This window comes from Panthera tigris, chromosome D1 (genome assembly GCF_018350195.1).
Source record: "Panthera tigris isolate Pti1 chromosome D1, P.tigris_Pti1_mat1.1, whole genome shotgun sequence".
Lineage (NCBI taxonomy): Eukaryota > Metazoa > Chordata > Mammalia > Carnivora > Felidae > Panthera > Panthera tigris.
In genome coordinates this window covers 65,445,247-65,469,055 of record NC_056669.1, presented here as the reverse complement: position 1 = coordinate 65,469,055, position 23,809 = coordinate 65,445,247, and the positions used below count along the sequence as shown (strand labels likewise).

The 23,809-nt window shown below is 40.5% G+C and overlaps 1 protein-coding gene across 2 annotated transcripts in view; it reads left to right on the top strand.

Moving 5' to 3' along the window:
- The first annotated feature begins 975 nt into the window (after nucleotides 1-975).
- DENND5A (DENN domain containing 5A) overlaps nucleotides 976-23,809 on the top strand; it is a 118,547-nt gene continuing 95,713 nt past the window's right edge. For both annotated transcript variants that reach the window (XM_042957781.1, XM_042957782.1), the window contains exon 1: nucleotides 976-1,190. In XM_042957781.1, coding sequence (XP_042813715.1) covers nucleotides 1,070-1,190 — 121 coding nt within the window. In that variant the 5' untranslated portion in view covers nucleotides 976-1,069. The remainder of the gene's footprint in view (nucleotides 1,191-23,809) is intronic.

Here is a 23,809-nt window from a genome sequence, read left to right as displayed (position 1 = left end):
GGACCAGCTCAGAGATGGATCTGAGATTTCTCATAAGTAGAAAGGGAGCTCCTAAGTGGCTGGGGCCTCTGGAGGCCCTAGGAGAGAGATGAGGACAGCCTGGTGCATGGGAAAAGGCCTGGATGAGGTGGTGGGTGAGGGAGTTGGGAGCTGGCAGCGAGCCCAGGATTCTAGTCCGGGTTTTGTCTCTTAGACTCTATATAAAGTTGGGGGGAAGTCTTTGCTTCTTTCTGAGCCTTAGTTTTCCCCATTTGTAAAACAAGGGTAAATACTGGACTGGCTGATCCATCTCCACCAAGAGGGGGCATCTTCAGCTCTCCTGCCCGAGGAAAGGGCAGGGCACGGAAGCCAGGGAGCAGGGGCCGGGAGAAGACGCTATCTGGGGTCTAGGTCTAGTCTGGAGATGGGACCAGGTGGGGTGTTGAGCTCAGTCTTGCGACCCCATTCCTGTGACAGGGCCGGTTAAGGAGGAGACGTCTGGACCGCCAAGTAGGAGGAAGAGGTGGGGGGACAGAACGTGGGCCAGGCTCTCGGCTCTGCAGGATGCGCCCACTCATCCCTCACCTCCTTATCCTCTCAAAAGGAGTCGCAGCCTGTAGAAGGTAGCGGTTGCCGGCGACCCGGCAGTGGCCGGCGGCGCTGCGGCTGCCGCCTGGGAAGCTGCCGCCCTCCGGGCCCGAAGAGCATCACGTCATCCTTTCCGCCAGGCTCCCGCCCCCCTCCCCGACGGCGCCTGCGCAGGCGCGGCGGGAGGGGGTCGCGGTGGGGGCTCTCTCCTCAGCGCTTTCCGCCCTTCTCCAAGCTCGCTCGGGTCGCGGCGCTCTCGGCGGGCGGCAGCGGCGGCGGCGCAGAGAGGAAGGCGTCCAGGATGCGGCGCGGGGCGGCCCGGTGCCCCCCTGACCCGTCACGGCAGCCGCGGCGGCCGCGGGGACCGGGCCAGGGCCGGGGGCGGCGGCCCGAGCCGCGGTAGCGGCGGCGGCGGGAGGGGCAGCCTGAGGGCGGACGGGCGGGCGCCCTGGTGCGGGGGCTCCGCACTCCGCACGGCCCGGCCCGGCTCGGCCCCGGCGCCATGAGCGGCGGCGGCGGCGGCGGCGGCGGCGGAGGGGGCTCGGCGCCCAGTCGTTTCGCCGACTACTTTGTCATCTGCGGGCTGGACACCGAGACCGGGCTGGAGCCGGACGAGCTGTCGGGTGAGTGCGCGCGGAGCCCCGTGCTGCCTCCCTGCGCCCACTGCGGCCCGGGACCCTCGAGGAAACCTCCCCGCTTTGTCCCGGGATCTGGGCGAGGGCCGGTCCGCAGGACCCACGGCTGGCGCGGAGGAAGGGGGCATCGGGCTGGAGGTGGGGAAGCGAGGTTAGAGGCTTTGAGCCGCGAGGTGTCCGAACGGCCCCTCTGCTTCTCTGCGCGTTGTCCTGTAGTAGGGGACGAGGAGGAGAGGGAAGCGTTGTGTGATCTGTCTGGTGAAGGTAGAGTGACTTAGTACAAGATAAAGGTAAGCTTGTTCTCGAACACCCGTTAGGTGAGGGAAGAAGGTATTTCACGATTAGTGCAAGTAAGTTCTACCCAGACTTTTAAAAAAACCAAGGAGAGCAAAACAGAAACTTGGTGAGTTTTTCTGGCCCCTTCCCAAGAAGCCAGTTCCTCAAAACCAGCCCTGGGATGGGCCCGCTGTTTGATAGGACATGAAGTAAAGTTGAGCCATGAAGTGAAGTTGAGCCACACGAAGAAGGGTAAGAACTCTCTTAGTTCTAGAAGGTCCTGTACCCCGAGGCTGTGCCTCTTTTTATGAAAAGTAATTGGTGGCCTTTTATGAGATCAGTGTCATTTGTGAATAAAAGCGCAGCAACCTAGTGGGAGAGTCTGGGTTGGGTCGTTAGGCTTCTCAAGTCATCTTTCAAAGAGGAAGTGGTAGGGGAGCGAAGATGGGGCCCAGATCAGATTTGGTAAGAATTGCAGAAGAATGTCATAATTGTAAAATCCCCATGAATTCCACTGCACTGTCATTGGCGCCTTTGAATTGCAACAGTTTTGAAAAAGTTTTTGTCTGGAGTGTCCAGTTTGTAGGTGTCATGTGAGTGGAGGTTTGTTGTTGTCATCCTGACTTGAGAGGGGATACCCCCTTTCCAGTGCTCTGTCATGATGTATTCACTTAAATTTCCTGAGATTATGCTGTTGACTAATTTTACTTTGTTTCAGAGATAATGGGACAGGGTTGTTGGTTTATTTTTTAATTTTTTTTAATTAAAAAAATTTTTTTATGTTATTTATTTTTGAGAGAGACAGAACACGAGCGGGGGAGGGGCAGAGAGAGAGAGGAAGACACAGAGTCTGAAGCAGGCTCCAGGTTCTGAGCTGTGAGCACAGAGCCTGATGAGGGGCTCGAACTCACCAACAGTGAGATCATGACCTGAGCCAACGTTGGAGGCTCAACTGACTGAGCCACCCAGGCACCCGTTTGTTTATTTTTGTCACCAGAAAAATTTCTATGTTTCTTATGAAAAAAAAAAAAAAAAATAGGTGCATACTTCAAGTGACAAAAATAGATCATCTTTTAAAAAACATGATAAATTGATGACTTTTATCAAGGTCAAAACAAATATTATTTTCTCAAATTTATAGCAGATGGAAAAGAATATCATGAAGCAGTAATGCCGTTAATACTAGGCCTTTTGTTGGGGTTGCTTTAGTGTTTCAAGTTCACTCTTTTAAGTCTTTAAATTCTTATAATAAAGATGCTAATTTTTCATCTCTGTTTCGTATTTATTAAATTTTTGACTTTATGATGTAGTTGTTGGAATTCAGTTCATGATGTTGGGGTGGGGAGGGACCTCAGAGAGGAAAATGAGCCCCAGGAAGGACAGTAGAGCCTACATCCTGTTACTTAATTGGCTGACTTTTGGTTCAGTGCTCCTTACACTAAGCTGCATCTCTGCCTGGCTGGGTCTTTAGAAAACGCAAACATGTTGAGAAAGAATAAAAATAACAAAGTTGTCTCCAGTGAAAGAAACTTTAAAGTGGTGGAATAAACAAGTGTTATTTTTATACTGTGCTTTTTAGTGTCTATTAAATTATATAGAAACTTGATTTTAGAAAATAAAGAGAATGGTTTGCAAATGATAAAGCATAAGAATGAAGCCGGGAAGTGATTTGTTAGAGCATGGATTTTGCGGTTAATCATTCCCCCTCTGCAATACATTGGCTATCTTGGTGACTAGCGGCAATTTAGGTAACTGCTGGCATCTTCATGTATAAAACAGGTAAAGTAAATAAAAAGCATCTCATCAAGTAGACCCTCAAAAACGTTACTTTTCTTTTAGCGAATATCTGTTAATTATCTGTTTTTTCAGCAAGCTAAAATTATGTCCCTGTGAAAGCTTGGGAGAATAAAGAAAAGGCAATCAATTGTATAAAATGTGTGAAGGAAGGGTATTTTTTTTGTCTTTTTAAATGTGGTTGCAGTAGTGGAATGCCAAGACCATTTATTCAGTAGGTGGCCTTTGTTCGAATAGGCACTGATTGAAGGATTTCTTTTTTCCTTCATTTCATTTCTGGTGAGTTGGTAGGGGAATCTGGACTACCCAGAGGGAATCTGAATAAAATAAAACAGAATACAAATAGCTCTATGCAGGTCAGTATTGAGACTCTCCAGGGTGTATTTTCTCTCCTTAGCGAACCTTATAGCTCCCAAACTGATGATGTCATAGTAAGTGAAACTATAGTAAATTGTGAACTGTACCCAGGTTCTTTAGGGAGGTATGAGGAGTCTATATTCTCTCCAGGCAAATTAAGTTCTATACCTCACATAGCTTCTATGCTTTTAAAAAAGTGAATCCTGAACAAGCAAATCAAAGACATTCAGTGTTCCTTAGTTTTGTGGAGAAGGATTAAGATTCATTCTCTGGTTGCAACCATAAGCAGAGAGCTTAGATTCAATCTCTGGTTGCAACAATAACCATAGAGCTTGCTGTGTTGAATATAAACTCAAATCATTGGATTTTATAGGAGTCTCTCCCTGTCACCTCTTCCCCTTTTTTGCAGATTTAAGTATTTAGGCAAGTCATTTAGTTACTTGTTGTGCAGGGAACTGAGGAAGGTAAGAAAATTGTTTTCTTTCTGGTTAGTTGAGGAAGTATTTTGGGTTGTGAAGAGAGGAAGGTAATCAATGAATGAATCCTAAGTCTAGCCAACTTTAGGAAATAGTATCTGCTTGTTGGCTTTTTGAGCTTGTCGGATAGATAAGCAAATCTGTAAGAATTGCTTTCAATCTACGTTTTCATTACTGTTGGCCCAGCCTAAGTGGGGAGGCAGATGGCAGTAGAGTCCATTCCCACTCTTATCCTTTGATGGATGGGTGTCCTGGGCATCTTTGTTTCTCCCTTTTCTTCTTATGGTCACCACCACTGACTGCAGGAGAAGGCTTACCATGAGATAGGATTCCTGAGTTTACTTTCCCTGTTTCTGAGTGAGAATTAAGATTCCAGAATACTTGCGACCTGTTTTTTACCTTTTTTAAGTTCCTCTGAACTACCTGTGCCCAGCGTTGAGATGTAAGTTTTCTTGGTTCTTGCATCCACTACTCCAGTTGTCCCAGGCTCTGAGCAAAGGACTTTGCCAAGAATTGAGAAGGGCTTGGGAATATAGAAATGAGACTGGCCAGTATCCTGCCAAGAATTGAGGAGAAGGGCTTGGGAATATAGAAATGAGACTGGCCAGTATCCTGTATGAGCCTATTTAGAACACTGAGAATACACTGAAATCATCTCTTAATGTCACCGTTTGAAGAGAGGAAAAAATGTTTACTGACTAGGAAGGTCAGAGGCCTGGTGAGATCATACTCCTCCTTAACCATATTGAGCAATGAATTTAGAACATTAAGAATCATGGCATGTCAAACATGGAAGCACTCTTCAAGAGATTATATAACCTTATGATTTTACAGATGAAGAAACTGAGGACCTGAGAAAGAATATTTTTCTCCCTTGCCACATTTCATTCTTCTTTTCTGCTACTTGAGTGATGCTTTGAAGCAATCCATTGAGTAGAGGGGACAAATAAAAAGACAAGTAAAATATTTGTTTGGCAGGGGCAGGAGCAGACATTATGTCAGTTTTTCTAGTACAGGTTTCTGTTTCATTTTTTTTTTTTAATGTTTATTTATTTTTGACAGAGAGAGAGAGAGAGACAGAGCATGAGTGGGGTAGGGGCAGAGAGAGAGGGAGACACAGAATCCGAAGCAGGCTCCAGGCTCTGAGCTGTCAGCACAGAGCCCGATGTAGGGCTCGAACTCACAGACCACGAGATCATGACCTGAGCTGAAGTCAGACGCTCAACCGACTGAGCCACCCAGGTGCCCTGGTTTCTGTTTTATGTTAAGAAAGAATACTGTGTGTGATTCTCATGAGAGATATCTTATTTTTTTTAGCTTTTTCTTTTCATATAATTTCACACTGAACATTCACATGAATAGTAGAAAGATCTTCAACATATCCTTTTTCCAGATTCACTGATTAACATTTTGCTCCATTTGTTTTGTTTTATCACTTGTATGCGTATGTTCTCTCTCCTTAACATATATATAAACAACTTCATTGAGATATAATTCATCTACCACATAATTCACTTATTTAAAGTGTACAACTGAGGGATCCCTGGCTGGCTCAGTTGGAAGTGCATGCAGCTCTTCATCTCTGGGTCGGGAGTTTGAGCTTCATGTTGGATGTAGAGATTACTTAAACTTAAAAAAATATATATATATATATAATTGAGTAATTTTTTAGTATATTCACAGAGTTGCTCAATCATGAGTGTAGTCAGTTATTTATCACTGGTGCTCCTCCCCACCCAAGGCCCATACCCATTAACAGTCACTCCCCATTTCCTTCCAACTCTCTCTCAGTCCTAGCCAACCACTAATCTACTTTTGGTATCTATAGATTTGCCTGTTCTGGGCATTTCATATAAATGAAGTCATATATGGTCTTCTGTGACTGGCTTTTTTCATTTAGTACATTTTTAAGGTTAATCCATGTTGTAGCATGTATTGGTATGTTATTTCTTTTTATGGCTGAATAATATCCTGCTGTATGAATATACCATGTTTTATTTATCCATCAGTTGATGGGCATTTGAGTTGTTTATAGTTTTTGATCACTATGAATAATGCTGTGAACATTTGTATAAATTTTTTTTTAATTAATTAATTTCAGTAGGGCCCACACCCAGTGTGGGGCTTGAACTCACAACTCTGAGATCAAGAGTTATATGCTCTACCAACTAAGCCATCCAAGTGCCCCACATTTGTGTACTTGTTTTTGTGTGGACATATATTTGCATTTCTCTTGGGTATATACCTGTGAGTGGAATTGTTGGGTCATACGGCATCTGTTTAACCTTTTGAGAAATTGCCAGACTGTTTTCCAGACCAACTATACCAGTTTACATTCCCACTAGCAGTGTATGAAGATTCTACTTTCTCCATGTCTTCACCAACACTTATTATCTTTATTTTTGATTATGGGCATCCTGGTGGGTGTGAAGATACCTCATTGTTGATTATGGGCATCCTGGTGGGTGTGAAGATACCTCATTGTAGTTTTGATTTACATATGCATGCTGGCTAAGAAGGATATCTTATATTAAAAAAAAAAAAAAAAAGGCTATTTCTTTCCAGAGATGAAGTGGCTGTAAAAAGTTTGATGAGCCAGGTTCAAACAGAGAGCCAATACGAGTTATTTATTTTTTATTTTTTTAATTTTTATTTATTTATTTATTTATTTATTTATTTAAAAACCATCCAGAGGTATTTATTTATTTATTTATTTATTTATTTTTAATGTTTATTTTTGAGAGAGACAGAGACAGAATATGAGTGGGTCAGGAGCAGACAGAGAGGGAGACACAGAATCTGAAGCAGGCTCCAGGCTCTGAGCTGACAGCACAGAGCCCGACACGGGCTTGAACTCTCGAGCTGTGAGATCATGACCTGAGCCGAAGTCAGATGCTCAACCGACTGAGCCACCCAGGCAGCCCCGAGTTTTTTTTTTTAAGGTTTATTTATTTTTGAAGGAAAGAGAGACAGAGCGTGAGCAGGGGAGAGGCAGAAAGAGAGGGAGACATAGAATCCAAAGCAGGTTCTAGGCTCTGAGCTGTCAGCACAGAGCCCATTGTGGGACTCACGAACCATGAGATCATAACCTGAGCCGAAGTCAGAAGCCTAACCGATTGAGCCACCCAGGTGTCTCAAACTAATTTTTATTTTATTTTTATTTTCCTCTACCAGTCTGTCAATTCTGTGCAGATTCTCTTATGGTCATTGTATAAAGGGTTCTCTGCTCTGAATCCCAGACTCCTAACTGAAGCAAAACTCAAATCCTGATAGCTTACCTTAGGCATCTTTGATAACTTACAGAGGTCAAGGTTGCTATAACAAGAGATTTCCTAAGTTAGTCATGTATTTCCTTTTTTAAAGTAGAATAAAGGAGAGGTGAAGAGAAGAGGCCAACACAGAAAGCAGAGCAGTCCAAGGCAGTTTAAAATTACATGCTAAATTTAGTTGTAGAGACTGTATATTTTTCTTTTAATTTTTTTAAATGTTTATTTATCTTTGACAGAGAGAGAGAGACAGAGCATGAGCAGGGAGGGTCAGAGAGAGAGGGAGACACAGAATCTGAAACAGGCTCCAGGCTCCGAGCTGTCAGCACAGAGCCCGACGCGGGGCTCGAACTCAACAAACCGCGAGATCATGACCTGAGCCAAAGTCGGAGGCTCAACCGACTGAGCCACCCAGGTGCCCCAAGACTGTATATTTTTAAACAGAACCTCACTTTGCACTCCCTCAGGTGTGGAGGATCACACTGAAAGTAAGTGGATTTTGCTTGAATGGCACTAGAGCCTTACTCTTCTCAGAAGGAAATCCTGAGTCACAGTGTTTGGTGCTTAAACCAAATTCTCTTAGACTCTGCTTGGTCCTTTCTTCCTTCCTAGATTAGAAATAGTTTTCTTTGCCTAAGGCGTCCTTTGGCAACACCCATTTCCAGTTTTATGTCTTTTGTAAGCTTGTTTTCTGGCTGACTCTGGCAGACGGAATTCTTGGACTTGGCTCCTTAATTCCCTGTTGCTATCCCTGGATATGAATTACTGTCAAGAGGTCTTACAAGTCTCTCAGAAACCTAGGTACACATGAGGGAACCTGCTGGATATGGCATAGGATCCAGCAAAAGAGTGAAAGACTTACTTTTTAGAAGCTGGTAACTTCTTAGGGAATTTAGTGCTTACACATAGGCTTTTATTGTTAGATTTTAAGCTGAGTTCTCAAAAGTTAACTAAAAAAATTTTTTTAATGTTTGTTTATTTTTGAGAGAGAGACAGCATGAGTGGGGAAGGGACAGAGAGAGAGGGAGACACAGAATGTGCAGCAGGCTCCAGGCTCCCAGTTGTCAGCACAGAGACTGACTTGGGCTCAAACCCACGAACTGTGAGATCATGACCTCAGCTGAAGTTGGATGCTCAACTGACTGAGCCACCCAGGTGCCCCTAGTTCTCAAAAGTTACTAAGTGAGGCAGATATTGGACATATGTCTGTGTTCCAGATGTTCTGTGATGACTGATTTTAGTTTGGAGTATATGGAGTCCTGAACTGTAAATTTAGGAGTGACAGAGTCTTATTATGGTAGAAAATGAGAGCATATGCCAGCATTCAAGCCATTTTCAGTATGCTCCCAGAGGTTCAGATATGACTCCATGAAGTAAGATGGAAACAGGTATAGGTATAGTTTAGATTATCAGGTTTCTCAGATATTATACTTAAGATATTTGCTTGATGGTGATCCATGGAATCTGTCATAGTTTCCTATTAAAGAGAGCCAGGTTAGTAATATTTTTTTGTTCATTTAGTGTGATGGGTAAGTCGGGTCAGACTTTTGCTAGGCCATCTGTTTGTTATCTACTGTATGGGCTGAACTAACTGGGTTAGTCTATTTTTTTTTTTTTTTAAGTTTATTTATTTATTTTGAGAGAGATAGAGCAAGCAGGGGAGGGGGAGAGGGAGAAGGAGAGGGAGAGAATCCCAAGCAGGTTCCACACCACCAGTGCAGAGCCTGATATAGGGCTTGAGTTCATGAACTGACATTTTGACCTGAGCCAAAACCAAGAGTTGGATGCTTAACCAACTGAGCCACCAGGGACCGCTAGCTGAGTTAGTCTAAAATAGAGTTTCATGGAGTGCTGAGAGGCCTCAATAGGGAGAAGGTCTTTGGAGGTTCCTCTTGTTAAGCTTCATTCCTCTGTGAGTGTGGGATTCCTTGACTTCTAAACTATTTCTTGTTGGCACAACACACTAAAAAATGAGCATGCATTCATTAATACTGGTCATAGAATTTAAAAAGTCAGAGCTAGAAATCAGAGATAGTCTAGCCACCACTTGTGGCAGATGGTAATGATTAATATTTGCAAGTGACTTCATAGTTTTGCAGTGTACTTTTAAGTAGTTTTTTAATTTTTTCAGCGCCACTCGAAAAAAAAATTTTGGTCCATTGTTACCCAACAAGTTGGAAAGAACTATTAGAATCCAGGTCTTCTGTCTCCTGTCACACCATTGATGAGATTATTGTTTTGAGTCATAGATTTGGGAAAACTGAAGCAATGGCTTAATCATTGAATAGCAAGAGTTTTATATGATTTGGCCTCTTTAATTCAGTCCCCAGCCCACACTGCAGTAGAGGAGCTCTGTCAGAAGAAGAATCAGGTCACTCATTTTCTGAATTGTAGTTAAGGCTGGTTGTTATATATATATTTTTTCAAGTCTATCCCACTCTTAATCAGTTCTGAAAATGTTTTTCATAGATCAAGTAGTTACCAAGGCTTTATTTCTAAGAAGCTCCCTTTTTTCGTGTGGCTATTTCAGGATGTTTAATGCTTCTTTGTCTGAGGTTTCTTTTCTTTGAAAAGAAAAAAAAAGGGTTTGCATCTGTTAGCCACAGAAATCCCTCAGTAGAGGCTGCAGTTTGTATATTTTGTGGTTGTAGTTTGTGTGCTGGCTGTGACTTTTGGTTTACCACATTCATTCATTCATTCATTCATTCTTTATTTATTTATATTGTTTATTTTGTTTTTGAGAGAGAGAGTGAGAGCATGGGAAAGGCAGAGAGAGGGAGACACAGAATCTGAAGCAGGCTCCAGGCTCTGAGCTGTCAGCACAGAGCCTGATGCCGGGCTCGAACCCATGAACTGTGAGATCATGACCTAAGCCAAAGTCTGATGTTTAACTGACTGAGCCACCCAAGTGCCCCCCACCCTGCTTTTTTTTTAAGTTTATTTATTTTGAGAGAAACAGACACAGCATGGGTGGAGGAGGGGCAGAGAGAGAGGGAGAGAGAGAATCCCAAGCAGGCTCCGTGCTGCCAGGGCATAGCCCGATGCGGGGCTCAAACCCATGAACCGTGAGATCATGACCTGAGCTAAAACCAAGAGTTGGACACTTAACCAACTGAGCCACCTACATGCCCCGGTTTATCATATTCTGTATAATGAAAGAGTATGATGGGATACAACAAAGAAAGTTTCAGAATTCTTAAAGGCAGGAAGAGATGAGGAGATGATTTAGAAATAATAATCATAAGCCATGATTTATAACATAAGTGAATAAAACCAATTTATAACAAATTACATGCATTTTTATTATCATACTTTAGAATTACTTTCCAGGAATGTCAAAGGATTTGGTTCTTTTCCCCATTGTGTTGTCTCTGATGCCCTTTTCCTCTTTTTGCTTTTGTACTTTTAAAATAATGGCCCCCCAACCCTGTTTTAGCCTAGTTGTGAAGATAGATATTATTGTTAGATTGTTGAAGGAAACTAGAGATTTTATTTTAGGTGAGTTAGGTGTCTCTTCTTGTTTTTCCCAAAGTCTTCATTTGGCAATGACCATTAAATAATTTCTTCATATTTTTTTTTGCTGATTCTAAAAACTATAGGTCATTATAAAAATTAAAACATTACAGAGCAATGTTATATTGGGGCACTGGGGTGGCTCAATTGGTTAAGCGTCAGACTTTTGCTTTTGGCTCAGGTCATGATCTTATAGTTTGTGAGTTCAAGCCCCATGTCAGACTCTGCACTGATGGTGTGGATCCTGCTTGGGATTCTTCCTCTCTCTCTGTCCTTCCCCTGCTTGTGTTCTGTCTCTCAAAATAAATAAATAGAAATTTAAAAAAATAAAATAAACAAAACAAATAAACAAACAAAACAAAATATTACAGAACTATGTTACAAATTCCTTTTGTCTGAGAGTCAGCTAGACAAATTTCTTAGAAGACAGTGCTTATACATAATAGTTGCTTGATAAAAGATTTGCTCTATTAATTATGAAATGATAGAGGCTGCCTATTCAGATTTTTTTTTAATGTTTATTGATTTTTGAGAGCGAGAGAGTGATCATGAGCAGGGAAGGGGCAGAGAGAGAGGGAGACACAGAATCTGAAGCAGGCTTCAGGCTCTGAGCTGTCAGCACAGAGCCTGATGCTGGGCTCGAACCCACAAACCGTGAGATTGTGACCTGAGTAGAAGTCAGATGCTTAGCTGACTGAACCACCAGGTGCCGCCTCTCCATTTTTTTCCTGACATAAAGCATAGGACTTAACTTTTAGCATTCAAGCCAAGCTTCCACAACTTTTCTAAGTGCTGAGTAAGTGAAGAAATGTGGAGGTCAGTAGAAGAGAGGAATAGTATTGATTGTTTTCCCATACTCAAAAAGTCCAGGGCCAAAGTCAGGTGTAGCAGTAAGATGGTGATGGAAGAGACATTTTGTACTGCATTCCCATTGTTTTATAAATTTTAATTTATAAAGCTGAATTTTAGGGGCACTTGGGTGGCTCAGTTGGTTAAGTGTCTGACTTCAGCTTAGGTCATGATCTCATGGTTCGTGGTTTGAGCCCCATGTGAGTCTTCGTTGACAGCTTAGAGCCTGGAACTTGCTTTTGGTTCTGTGTCTTCCTCTCTCTCTGCCCTTCCTCTGCTTGCACTGTCTCTCCCTCAAAAAATAAATAAACATTAAAAAAATTTTTTTAAGCTAAATTTTATAATAGTTAAGATGAACATGATTTTTTTTTTTTTTTAAATGAATCTGGTTTTAATTTGTTTAACCAGTTCTTTTGACTTAGGATCACAATCTCTTGTTGGGGAAAACCAAAACAAATATCTAGAAATATCAACTGCTAAACTGACATCCATTAAATTTGCTAACTCTGAAGTTCTATATGTCCAAATAGTATTTAATCCCTTCATTGTTAGAGTTGTTTAATATTCTTCTCCTAGGCCATTTTTTTAAAGTTTACTTATTTATTTTGAGAGAGAGAAAAAAGCATGAGTGGGAGAGGGGCAGAGAGAGAGAGAGGGAGAGAGAGAGAACCCCAAGCAGGCTCCAAACTGTCAGTACAGAGCCCCGTGTGGGGCTCGAACCCAGGAATCATAAGATCGTGACCTGAGCCGAAATCAGACACTTAAATAACAGCCACCCAGGTGCCCCTCCTAGCCCAATTTTTTCACAACATCTATATGAAACACATTCTTTCCCCAGCATTTCTATTGTGTGGAAAGTAGTATTTAAGCACTTAGGTTTTATCTTTTAGGAAGGTATTTAGTGTTTTGTGAAGGATTGTTGGTCTGCTGATCCAGTTCTGTGGGCTGCTTAGCTCAGTTGGTTATGAGTGTGGTGCATTTAATGAGGCCAAGGTCATTGAGTCAGTTTCCATAAGGACCAGTTAGCTTTATTCTATCTACGTTTGTGCTAGTCTTAGCCTGCCATCCCACTGACAAGGACACTGTAGGTCATAGGGAACACAGGAAGAAAGTGAGGTTAGAGTAGCATTTCATCCTTGTTATAATAGATGATAATTAAATTAATAAGTATCTATTGTTTATTGAGTACACTTCAATGCCAGGTGTGAGAGGGCATTATCCCCATTTTATAGATTTGGGACGTAAAGTGCAGAGAATTTAAATAATGTGCAAGAATTATATAGCAAGAATTGGAAGCCTGTTTTTTCCCTGTCTCCAAAGTCCGCTACCACAAACCTTTCTCTTACTGAAAGACCAACTTAGTGATGGGACACTTGTTTGCATAGCTGTGAGATACAATTGCTGTCTTTGAGCTAATAGTCTTCTGAGGAGTCAGGAATGTAAACCACTTAACTGCAGAAAAGGTCAGTTCCTTAAGAGAGAAGCAGATTGTGGTGTGTCCTTGGGGCTCTGGAGAGTGAACAAGTTCTGTTCTCTAGCTTTGTCGTTTATATCTTGCAAAATTTACTACCGAGGGCTTAGCTCTGGTGTGACCCCGAAAAAAAACATGGTCTCTGATTTATTCATTTGTGCAAAAACACTTGTGGACCTGTACATAAATTATAGAATCTGAGGGTTAGAAAAAACATGTTTGAAGATCATGGTATTTTTGTCTATCTAAAAATAAAACTGAGTTTAAAATACATATTTCTTATAGGGAATTTAAAAATTTTAGAAAGGTATAGAAATAAGTGACTCATAATTCTTCTATCCAGATTTAAGCTGTTAGTATTTTGATGTCTTTATGTAGTTCCTTCTAGTTTTAAACATTTTTATTGCAGTATAACTTAAACACAGATCCTAAGTATATAGCTTGATATATTTTTATATGTGTATGCATGTGTATAACCATCACCCAGATCAATTCTTTCTAGTTTTTACTATGTGTGGGTGTATGTATATATACTTTTACATATTGTGATAAAGTGAAATGTAAAATTTTGTGTTTTGATTTTTTTCAATTAATGTTGTCATGAGTTATTTCTCAATATGAAGTATTCTCTTGAAATTTTATTGATCCCAGTGAAGAGTTAATTCTAAAGAGCAGAAATTCATTCAGACAAACTGAAGTAAAAAGGGTATTTATTTCAAATTATAACATGTAATGTATTTATAAATAACATCTTAAAATATCCCATGTCAGGAACATCTGGGTGGTTCAGTTGGTTAAGCCTCTGACTCTTGATCTCAGCTCAGACCTTGATCTCTGGGTTGTGAGTTCAAGCCCTGCGTTGGGGAATTTCCTACATCAATATATAAATCTATGGAATATTTCAAATTTAATTAATTAATTATTTTTGAGAGAGAGGGCGCAAGTGAGCAAGGGGCAGAGAGAAAGAGAACCCTACGAGGGGCAGAGGGAGAGAGAGAGAGAGAGAGAGAGAGAGAGAGAGAGAGAGAGAGAAGCAGGGCTCACCAGGAGTCAGTTAAGGATCTGACACTTGGTTTCGGCTCAGATCATGATCTCACAGTTAGATCCAGCCCCACATCGGGCTCTGTGCTTACAGTGAGTGGAGCCTGCTTGGGATTCTCTGTCTCCTCTCTGCCCTTTCCCCACTCGCGATCTCTCACCGCCACTTTTTAAGATTCCAGTTTCTCTACATCTGTAATAAAATGTTCTGGTTTTTCTAAAATGTTTCCATTCTGCTAGGAGGAAAATATCTTGTTTTAATCTGAATGTAATTATTTGTGAGGCTGAGCATCTTTTCATATATTTCATGTACCTTTGTATATTCTAGGAATTACCTGTTCAGGTCTTTTGTTCATATTTCCATTGTGTTGATTATCTTTTTTCATTCATTTGTGGAAACTGTGTATTAGGAATATTTTGTCAGGAAATAAATCAAAACTTGAAAAATGCTTGCAGTGAAAAATATATATGTACACTAGTATGTATTTATAAATTGGGGTCGTAAGAGAAGTGCAATTGTGTATATACTGCCTTTTGAATTATATGTCCATAATTTTCCCATGGTGATTAAAAATGTCTTAATTAAAAATGTTCTCGGGGCACCTGGGTGGCTCAGTCGGTTAAGCGTCCGACTTCGGCTCAGGTCATGATCTCACGGTCTGTGAGTTCGAGCTCCGCGTCAGGCTCTGTGCTGACAGCTCAGAGCCTGGAGCCTGTTTCAGATTCTGTGTCTCCCTCTCTCTCTGCCCCTCCCCTGTTCACACTCTGTCTCTCTCTGTCTCAAAAATAAATAAACGTTAAAAAAAATTTTTTTTTTAAATAAAAATAAAAAAATAAAAATATTCTCATGCCATTAAATATTCTTCATATATACGATTTTAAATGTTATTTAATTCCAAAGTATGGGTGAACTGTAGAATTTGTTTTTAATTTAAATCCAAGTTAGTTAAAATAGTATAATAATGATTTCGGGAATATAATTTAGTAATTTGTCATTTACACATAACACCCAGTGCTCATTCCAACAAGTGCCCTCCTTAGTGCCATCTCCCATTTAGCCCTTACCCCCACCCAACACCCGACCAGCAACACTCAGTTTGTTCTCTGTATTTAAGAGTCTCTTGTGGCTTGTCTCCCTCTTTTTTTATCTTATTTTTGCTTACCTTTCCCCCTCAGTTCATCAGTTTTGTTTCTTAAATTCCATATATGAGTGAAATCATGTATTTGTCTTTCTCTGACTGACTTCTTTTGCTTAGCGTAATACACTCTATAAACTAGAATTTTTAATGATTATTTGGCACTTGGGTGATTTATACTTTTTATAAATAATTTTACACTGTATTACTTTATACAGATCTTGAGTATCTTATTGCTCTTTTTAAAAAAAAAAAAGTTTATGTATTTATTTTGAGAGAGAGAGAGGGGGAGAGAGCGTGAATGAGAGAGGAACAGAGAGAGAATCCCAAGCAGGTTCTGTGCTGTCAGCACTGAGCCCAGTATGCTCAATCCCATAAACTGTGAGATCCCATGAACTTGTGAGATCATGACCTGAGCTGAAATCGAGAAAGAGTTGGACACTTAACTGAGTCACCCAGGCACCCTTGCATCACTTAACTTTTTTTTTTTTTTAACTTTTTTTTTTTTTAACGTTTATTTATTTTTGAGACAGAGAGAGACAGAGCATGAACAGGGGAGGGGCAGAGAGAGAGGGAGACACAGAATCGGAAGCAGGCTCCAGGCTCTGAGCCATCAGCCCAGAGCCCGACGCGGGGCTCGAACTCACGGACCGTGAGATCGTGACCTGAGCTGAAGTCGGAGGCTTAACCGACTGAGCCACCCAGGTGCCCCATTAACTTTCTATATAATTTTGACATGGATGCAAAGTGGAGATAGGGTAATAGTACTACATACATTATCTCATTTGGGCCTATTAGCAACCACATGTGGTAAGTTCTGTTATTCCCATTAAAAAATTTTTTTAAACATTTATTTATTTTCAAGAGACAGAGACAGAGTGCGAGTGGGGGAGGGGCAGAGAGAGAGGGAGACACAGAATCGGAAGTAGGCTCCAGGCTCTGAGCTGTCAGTGCAGAGCCCAATGCAGGGCTCGAACCTACTGTGAGATCATGACCTGAGCCGAAGTTGGACGCTTAACCGACTGAGCCACCCAGGCGCCCCTGTTATTCCCATTTTATATGTGAGGACACTGATGCACAATATGGTTAAATAACTTACGTAAGACTATTCAGCTAACAGATGGAAAGACTGGGATTCAAACTCAAATTGTCAGAATGTTATTGAAATCAATATATAATGCAGTAAAGTGTACATATCAAAGTGCACACTGTGATGTATTTTCACAAACAGATCATACCTGTGTTTCCAGTACCCCAAAATCCTTCCTGTGCCCTTGTCAGTCAGTATTTGCTCTTTCACCTACCAAGGGTAACGTGACTTCTAACAGGATTGATTAGTTTTGCCTGTCTGTAATTTATATAAATGTAATCCAAAGCTGTGCTATTTTGTGTTTGGATTCTTTTGCACATTATGTTTGAGAGATTCATTCATATTGTTGTAAGTAGTTTTAGATTCTTACTGCTGTATAGTTTTCCATTATGTACCTGTATCACACTTTATCTCTCAGTTCTACTGTTGATGACACTGTGGGTAGTTTCTAGATTTTGAGTATTACAATAGTGTTATATTATGAACATTGCTGTATGTGGCTTTTTTGTGAACATTCCCTTTGTTCTTTTGCATGTTTACCTAGGAGTGAAATTGTTGGGTCATAGGTATATGTTCAGCTTTAGTAAGTACATGTACTGCCATACTGTTTTCCACAGTGGTTGTACCACTTTACAATCTCTCCTGCAGTGCAGTAAGTTGCTCCCTGTTCTCATCAATACTTGGTATTTTCCTTCCTTTTTATTTTAGCCATTCTGGTGGTTGTGTAGTGGTATTGCATTACTTAAATTTGCATTTCCTGGATGACTATTAAAGCTGAGCACCTCTCAAAAGTTTATCAGACATTTGTTTTTTGTTTTTTTAAAGTAGGCTTCATGCCCATTGTGGGGCTTGAACTCACAATCCTGAGATCAAGAGTCTTATGTTCTACTGACTGAACCAGGCAGGTGCCCTATCAGACATTTATTTGTATTCCCTCTTTTTAGAAGTATCCGTCTTTGGCCATTTTTCTTTCAGGTGGTTTTTTTTTTTCTTATTGATCTAATGGATCAATTCTTTATATGTTTTATTATTTTTTTAAATGTTTATTTATTTTTGAGAGAGAGTGCATGCACAAGTAGGGGAGAGACAGAAAGAGAGGGAGACAGAGGATCTGAAGCAGGCTGTGCACTGACAGCAGAGAGCTGATGTCAGGCTTGAACTCACAAACTGCAAGAACATGACTCTGGCCGAAGTCAGATGCTCAACTGAGAGAGCCACCCAGGGGCCCCTATATGTTTTAGATAAGAGTCTTTTGTGTCCCATGTCACAGTTACATGTACTGAAAATATTTCCTTTTAAAAATATTTTTACTTTTTTAGAGTGAGAGAGAGCTAGAGCAGGGGAAGGGGTAGGGGTTGGGGTGGGGGAGAGAATCTCCAGCAGGCTCCACGCTTTGCTTGATTCCATGACCCTGAGATATGACCTGAACCAAAATCAAGAGTCTGACACTCAACCAACTGAGCCACCCAGGCGCCTCTGAAAATATCTCCTAATCTCTGTGTTTCATTTTCATTCTCTTAATGGTGGCTTTTGAGGAACAAAAGTTTTTAGTTATAATATAATCCAATTTATCAGTTTTCTCTCTTTATGTTTATTGCATTTTCTGTTTAAGATATTTTTGCTGTTGCAAAGTCACAAAGATGTTCTGTGTTTCCTACTAAAAGCTTTATTGTTCTGTCTTTCACATTTAGATTTGCAGTCTCAGAGCTAACCCTCTTAATCACTATGCTGTGACACTACTCTGTACTGCCTGAAAAAACGCTCTTACCCTGCTCATGCGCGCATGCGCATATGCACCACTTTTCAATATTCTGCACAATGGAAGAGAAACATTTCCATTGCTCTCACAGCTGGGCCTGTGGTACAACAAGGCTTTGATATGACCAATACAGTGCTTTTAATAGCAGTTTAGTAAAACAAATGCGTGTCTTTGTGCTTTGATTTAGTACCAGCTGGTAAAATTTTAGTGCTTAGGAAACTGAAAAAAAAAAAAAAAAAAAGAAAAATGAATATTACTATAAGAGGTAGAGGTCTGAAGGGTAAAGAGAACTCACTTTTGTTATTGAGGGTAACCTGACAGGAGATTCTTAAATCTTGTACACTCTAGAGGAAGTGAGGAGGTGGTCCTTTATTATAAACTGTGGGTTGGAATTTGGACTTAGGGATATGTTAGTGTTCTTGGTACAGCCATGTTTGCTGCTCTGAACTCTGCTTTGGGCAGATACACGATATATGTTGTCACTTTTATGCAGAAGAGGCTTCCTTCTTGGGAAGAATTTGGGAATTTCCAAGGCATTTTGTGTCATTTTCATGGTTAAAGATTTAGAGGCGACTCTTGCATGTATGGCTGTCCTTTTGGGAGGAAAGGAGCTAATATTTGTTGGGTAGCTCTTGTGCTCTTTATAAGTATGTCCCTTTACATATGTTAACTCACTTAGTCCCTTAATGGGCCTATCAAGGTATTATTATCCCTGTGCCAAAGATGAGGAAACAGATTTATTGAAGAAAGAGCTTGGGCAGGTTACTTAAAATTCATCAGGGTATGCAACTAGTATTTGAATCTAGATTTGCCTGTGTTTAAAGTCTTGTTTCCTTTACCAATCATAGTGTTTATATCACAGGATATACTGTAGTACCTTCCTAGCTTCATCTGGAAGAGAGGCTTCTGTAGATTTGTAAGTCCTGTCTACCCAGAGAAGGAGATACAGATTTGTTCACATGTCTTCATGAATTCCAGGAGGTGTTGGTTTTTAATGGTAAATTTTTATGTCTCTATAGCATTTAGCTTAGAGCTGTGTACATAGTAGGAACTCAGTCAAGATTAATAAATTGTTCGAGCATGGAATAATGTAGTAACGTAGTAGAACGGCTGAGTGTGGGGTAGACAAATTCTCTATCCCATGGTGGCTGAATGGAGAAAACATTACTCTGTGCTTATATTTATAGCTTGAATTTGGTGGGAGGGTGTAAGATGTGAGGTTTTGGGTGAATTGTTTTAAATGTCTTGCACATTCAGTAAATATTTGTAGGTTGATAATATTGATGAGTTATGGAGATATTTTCCACCTTGAGGAAGAATTTAAATTTTTGGCTACACATTTTCTTGTCTCTGTGGTAGCAGAGGTGTATTCATTTTTAGAATTCTTCTTTAGCCTTATTTTGTAATAGATTGGCTAGTTCAGTTTTTGCTGCTGTGGTAAAAAGAACTGTTATAATTAGCATCTCTGCTTCCTCTCACAGTTTTATGGATTTGTTTTGAAGAACCTAAAAAGAAACAAACAAAAAGAAATGTTCATTGTGCTAAGTATTTCTTCAAGAAGGGTATTTTATGCTAGGTAGTACTCTAAATGTGAAATCCCAGATAACCACATTTGAAAAAACCAAAAATCCCAGGACTGAAATGAAATGGTCCCAGAAGCTCCTCCCTGCATTGTCATGGTAAATTATCTATAGATTGGAAAGGATAGAACTGAGTTACTGAGAGGAGACTGAAACCTGAGATCATTAAGCGTTTATATTGGAGCATTTAATTCCTGTGAATGAATTCAAGTCTCTAGACCCAAACAAATTATACCCCAGAGTTTAGAAAGAGTTTTGGGATGAGATCATTTAGTTGCTGTCAGTAACATCTAAGGAATATGGAATTACCACAAAAGGACATATTTTCAAGACTCAGAAGGTAAGAGCTTGACATTTCTAGTCAAAATCTAGAATGGCTTATTAAGGATGTAGTATGTGAATTTAGAAAAGGAAACTGATGATTATTATTTTTTTTAAGTTTATTTTACTTATTTTAAGAGGGAGCAGGAGAGAGAGCACAGGAGGGGGGGTGGGGGGGTGGGTTGGGTATGGAGGGAGGGAGGGAGGGGGGGGAGAGAGAGAGAGAGAGAGAGAGAGAGAGAGAGAGAGAGAGAGAGAGAGAGAGAGAGAGAGAATATCCCAAGCAGGCTCTGCACTGACAGTGGGGCTTGAACTCAACGAACCATGAAATCATGATCTGAGCCGAAATCAGGAGTTGGTCGATTAACCAGTTGAACCACCCAGCTGCCCTAGGAAACTCATTATTAAGAGCCCTTAAGGGGCCCCTAGGAACATGTTAGGTCAGATCAATCACATTTTCTTTAAGGGAGTAGACTGGTAGAAGTGGGGAATATTTCACCACCATTTTTGGATTCAGGGATTTATAAAAAAATTTTTTTAATGTTTATTTTTATTTTGAGAGAGAGCGCACGCGCACAGGGGAGGGGCTGTGAGAGATTTTTATTTTGAGAGAGAGAGGGAGAGAAAGAATCCCAAGCAGGCTCCATGCTGTCAGCACAGAGCCTGATGTGGCGCTCAATCCCACGAGCTGTGAGATCATGACCTGGATTCAGGGATGTTTTGATGGGAATGATTAGGATATACATGGAGTAGGAGAGAGATTTGAGCTGTATGATGAAGCAGGTGATACAAAAGTAGCAGTATAAAAAGAAGATTTTCTAAAAAAAAAAAAAAATGTGACTTAATAGCTGTTACATCCACATGACTCCTGAAACAGAATGATACGGGCACCAGTGACAGTCACAACAAAATTTATTACAATGAGAGGAAAGGCCAACCGATTGGGACCTACACTCTTGACCAGAGTGTGGTCTCGAACAGCCGGGGTACAGAGTTTTTATAGCCGACCACAGCGTCTTATCATCACCTGGGAACAGAACAAAGAAATAGTTCCCAGATGGGGGTGGAAACAGTTCAGACATGCCCTTGCCCCAATCCAATCAAATACTAATCCAGATGATTTTCCTTGAACTTGTGTTCCCTTGATTGAAAGGGCAAGGCTGTTATCTCTTAATCTACAGTGTTAAAACAAAGTTGTTATTTCTTAAGGCTACAGGTTAGCCCTACACTACAATTTAACCCTTAAATAGCAACACTAAAATGTAAGGCTTTTGGTTGGCTGCAACTTTGATTTATGGCAAAAGTTGTGATTTTAGCTTGTGTTAATGGAGAGAGATTGTCAAAAAAGAGAAAATGGATAGTCCTGTTTTAAATGACATCCGTTAGACCACACACCTAGATTCTAGTTCTAGGAGCTAGGGTAGTGAGGGAACTGAAAACCATGTTACATTCAAAGGAGATTTGTTTATGACCAGTAAAATGGCTCTGACAATAGCTCCCACAGAGAAGTTTCAGAAGAACTTGGAGCTGCAGAATTGGCAACATTTTTGGAATACCTTAGATTTTGATAGCAGTCACTTGAATAAATGTAGATTGGCCAGTCAGGCGAAGAAGGGTTTGAAGGTCATTCTAGGCAGAGAACAGCATTACAAAAGAATGAAGACATGATAAAGCATGCCAAATTTTAGGAACTACAAGTGAGTTGGTGTGGATAATATCTATAGAGGGAAAGAGGGGGTAGGTAGGAGGTAAGACTGGAAAGTTGGCAGGAGGTGCCTTATGGAAGGTGGAGAAATTGGAGCCTAGGAAGAGAAGATTTGCATAAGGCTCAATTGATGGTATTGAACCAGGATGAATTCCAGGCTTTCTTTCTTACTTCCCTTCAGTAGCTCTCTCATTTCCTTCCTTCAAGTTTGTTGTTTTAGGTTTACTTTAAAATGGTCACGGGATACCCCGTGTTTATAAAAGGATTCTAAATAAGCACACAGGACTATCTTTTACATTCTTTAGCAAGCTAACAGAACTTATCAGAAAAGCTATGACCTACAAGCAGTAGATTGAAATGTATTAACATTCCCAGTTATCATTGCCAGATATTATGGTTTTAACTTTTAGAGACAGGCAGCCGATGGTCTAGGTTATGCTAGAATCAAGACCTTTTTCCACTTTACCATGCTATTTGCTTAAGAGAATTCTTTCTTTGCCTAGTTTAAATGATAGATTCAAGGATAAATAGTTGCATCTATAGTGATCCAGGAGTTAATAGCTGTGCCAAGAAGATGTATTTATCAAGACCTTGGGATAATTTAGGTTGTGACTGATGTGGTTGTAGCTTATTGTTCCACTGCAGGTAGGGTTGAATTTCAGTATGGGAAACACGTTCTTCAGGTTTCTCTTCTCGTTCTTTAGTCAGGGCTCTATCTAGGGTTGATATCTAGACTATATACCATATGTGTATGGCTATCGTTTGTTCTCATTGGTTGGTGCCCACACTGTACTGATAGTTAAATATTTTGAAAATCATGTCTACTTCTAACCATCCCTATTCTCTTATTTTATCCCAGATCTAAAGTTTCTTTAATTTGTTTGTGGTTTGTTTATATAGGGAAATTGACTTTTTCTCCTCATGCTCTTAACTTTATAAAAAAAAATTCCTGTAAACAATTTTTTTTCTATTAAAGACCATGATACAGTATTTTTCTTTATATCCATTCAGTGATTTTTTTTAAAGTTTATTTTTATTTTGAGAGAGAGATAGAGAGCAAGTGGGGGAGAGACAGAGCGGGAGACAGAATCCCAAGCAGGCTTCATCCAAGCAGGCGTCACACTGTCAGCACAGAGCCTGATGTGGGGCTCGAACTTACGAACTGTGAGATGATGACCTGAGCCAAAATTGAGAGTCAGACGCTGAGCTGACTGAGCCACCCAGGCACCCTTATTCAGTGATTTTTTTTAAAAGCTAGTTTCAAACATGTATGAGATAACCAAGGAAATTTCAACACTGACTAGAGATTTGGCATTAATGTATTCATCATCATATTATGGTTATCTTAAAAGGAAAAAAGGTCTTTTAGAGACACATGCTTAAATATAGATAAAATGATATGTCTAGATTTGCTTTAAAATAATTTGGTATGAGGGAGTATAGATGTAAAGTAAATTTGGACATGCATTGATCATTGTTGAAACCAAGTGATGGATACATGGTAATTCATCGTACTTTTCATAATAAAAAGTTAGAGGAAGGTTTTGTCCTCTAAAAACCCCTCTGTGTTTATAAAATTACAATTAGATTTTTAAAAATTCTCAATCAGATATATTATTGGTAGTTATAACTTTTTTTTTCATGTTTATTTTTATTTTTGAGAGAGAGAGCGCGTGCGTGCGTGCTAGCATGAGCAGGGGAGGGGCAGAGAGAGAGCTGGGGGACAGAGGATCCAAAGAGAGCTCTGTGCTGACGGCAGAGAGCCCCATATGGGGCTTGAACTCATGAACTTGAGATCATGACCTGAGCTGAAATGGGACGCTTAACCAACTGAGCCACCCAGGCACTCTGGCAGTTACAATTTCTGATTGCCTTGTGCTATTTAGAAGTACAACTTGGGATTAATATACTTCTAGCCAAAGGCAAAGAAATTTGACCTTTTAGTTAGTTTATGTAATATTTTCACATATATTCCA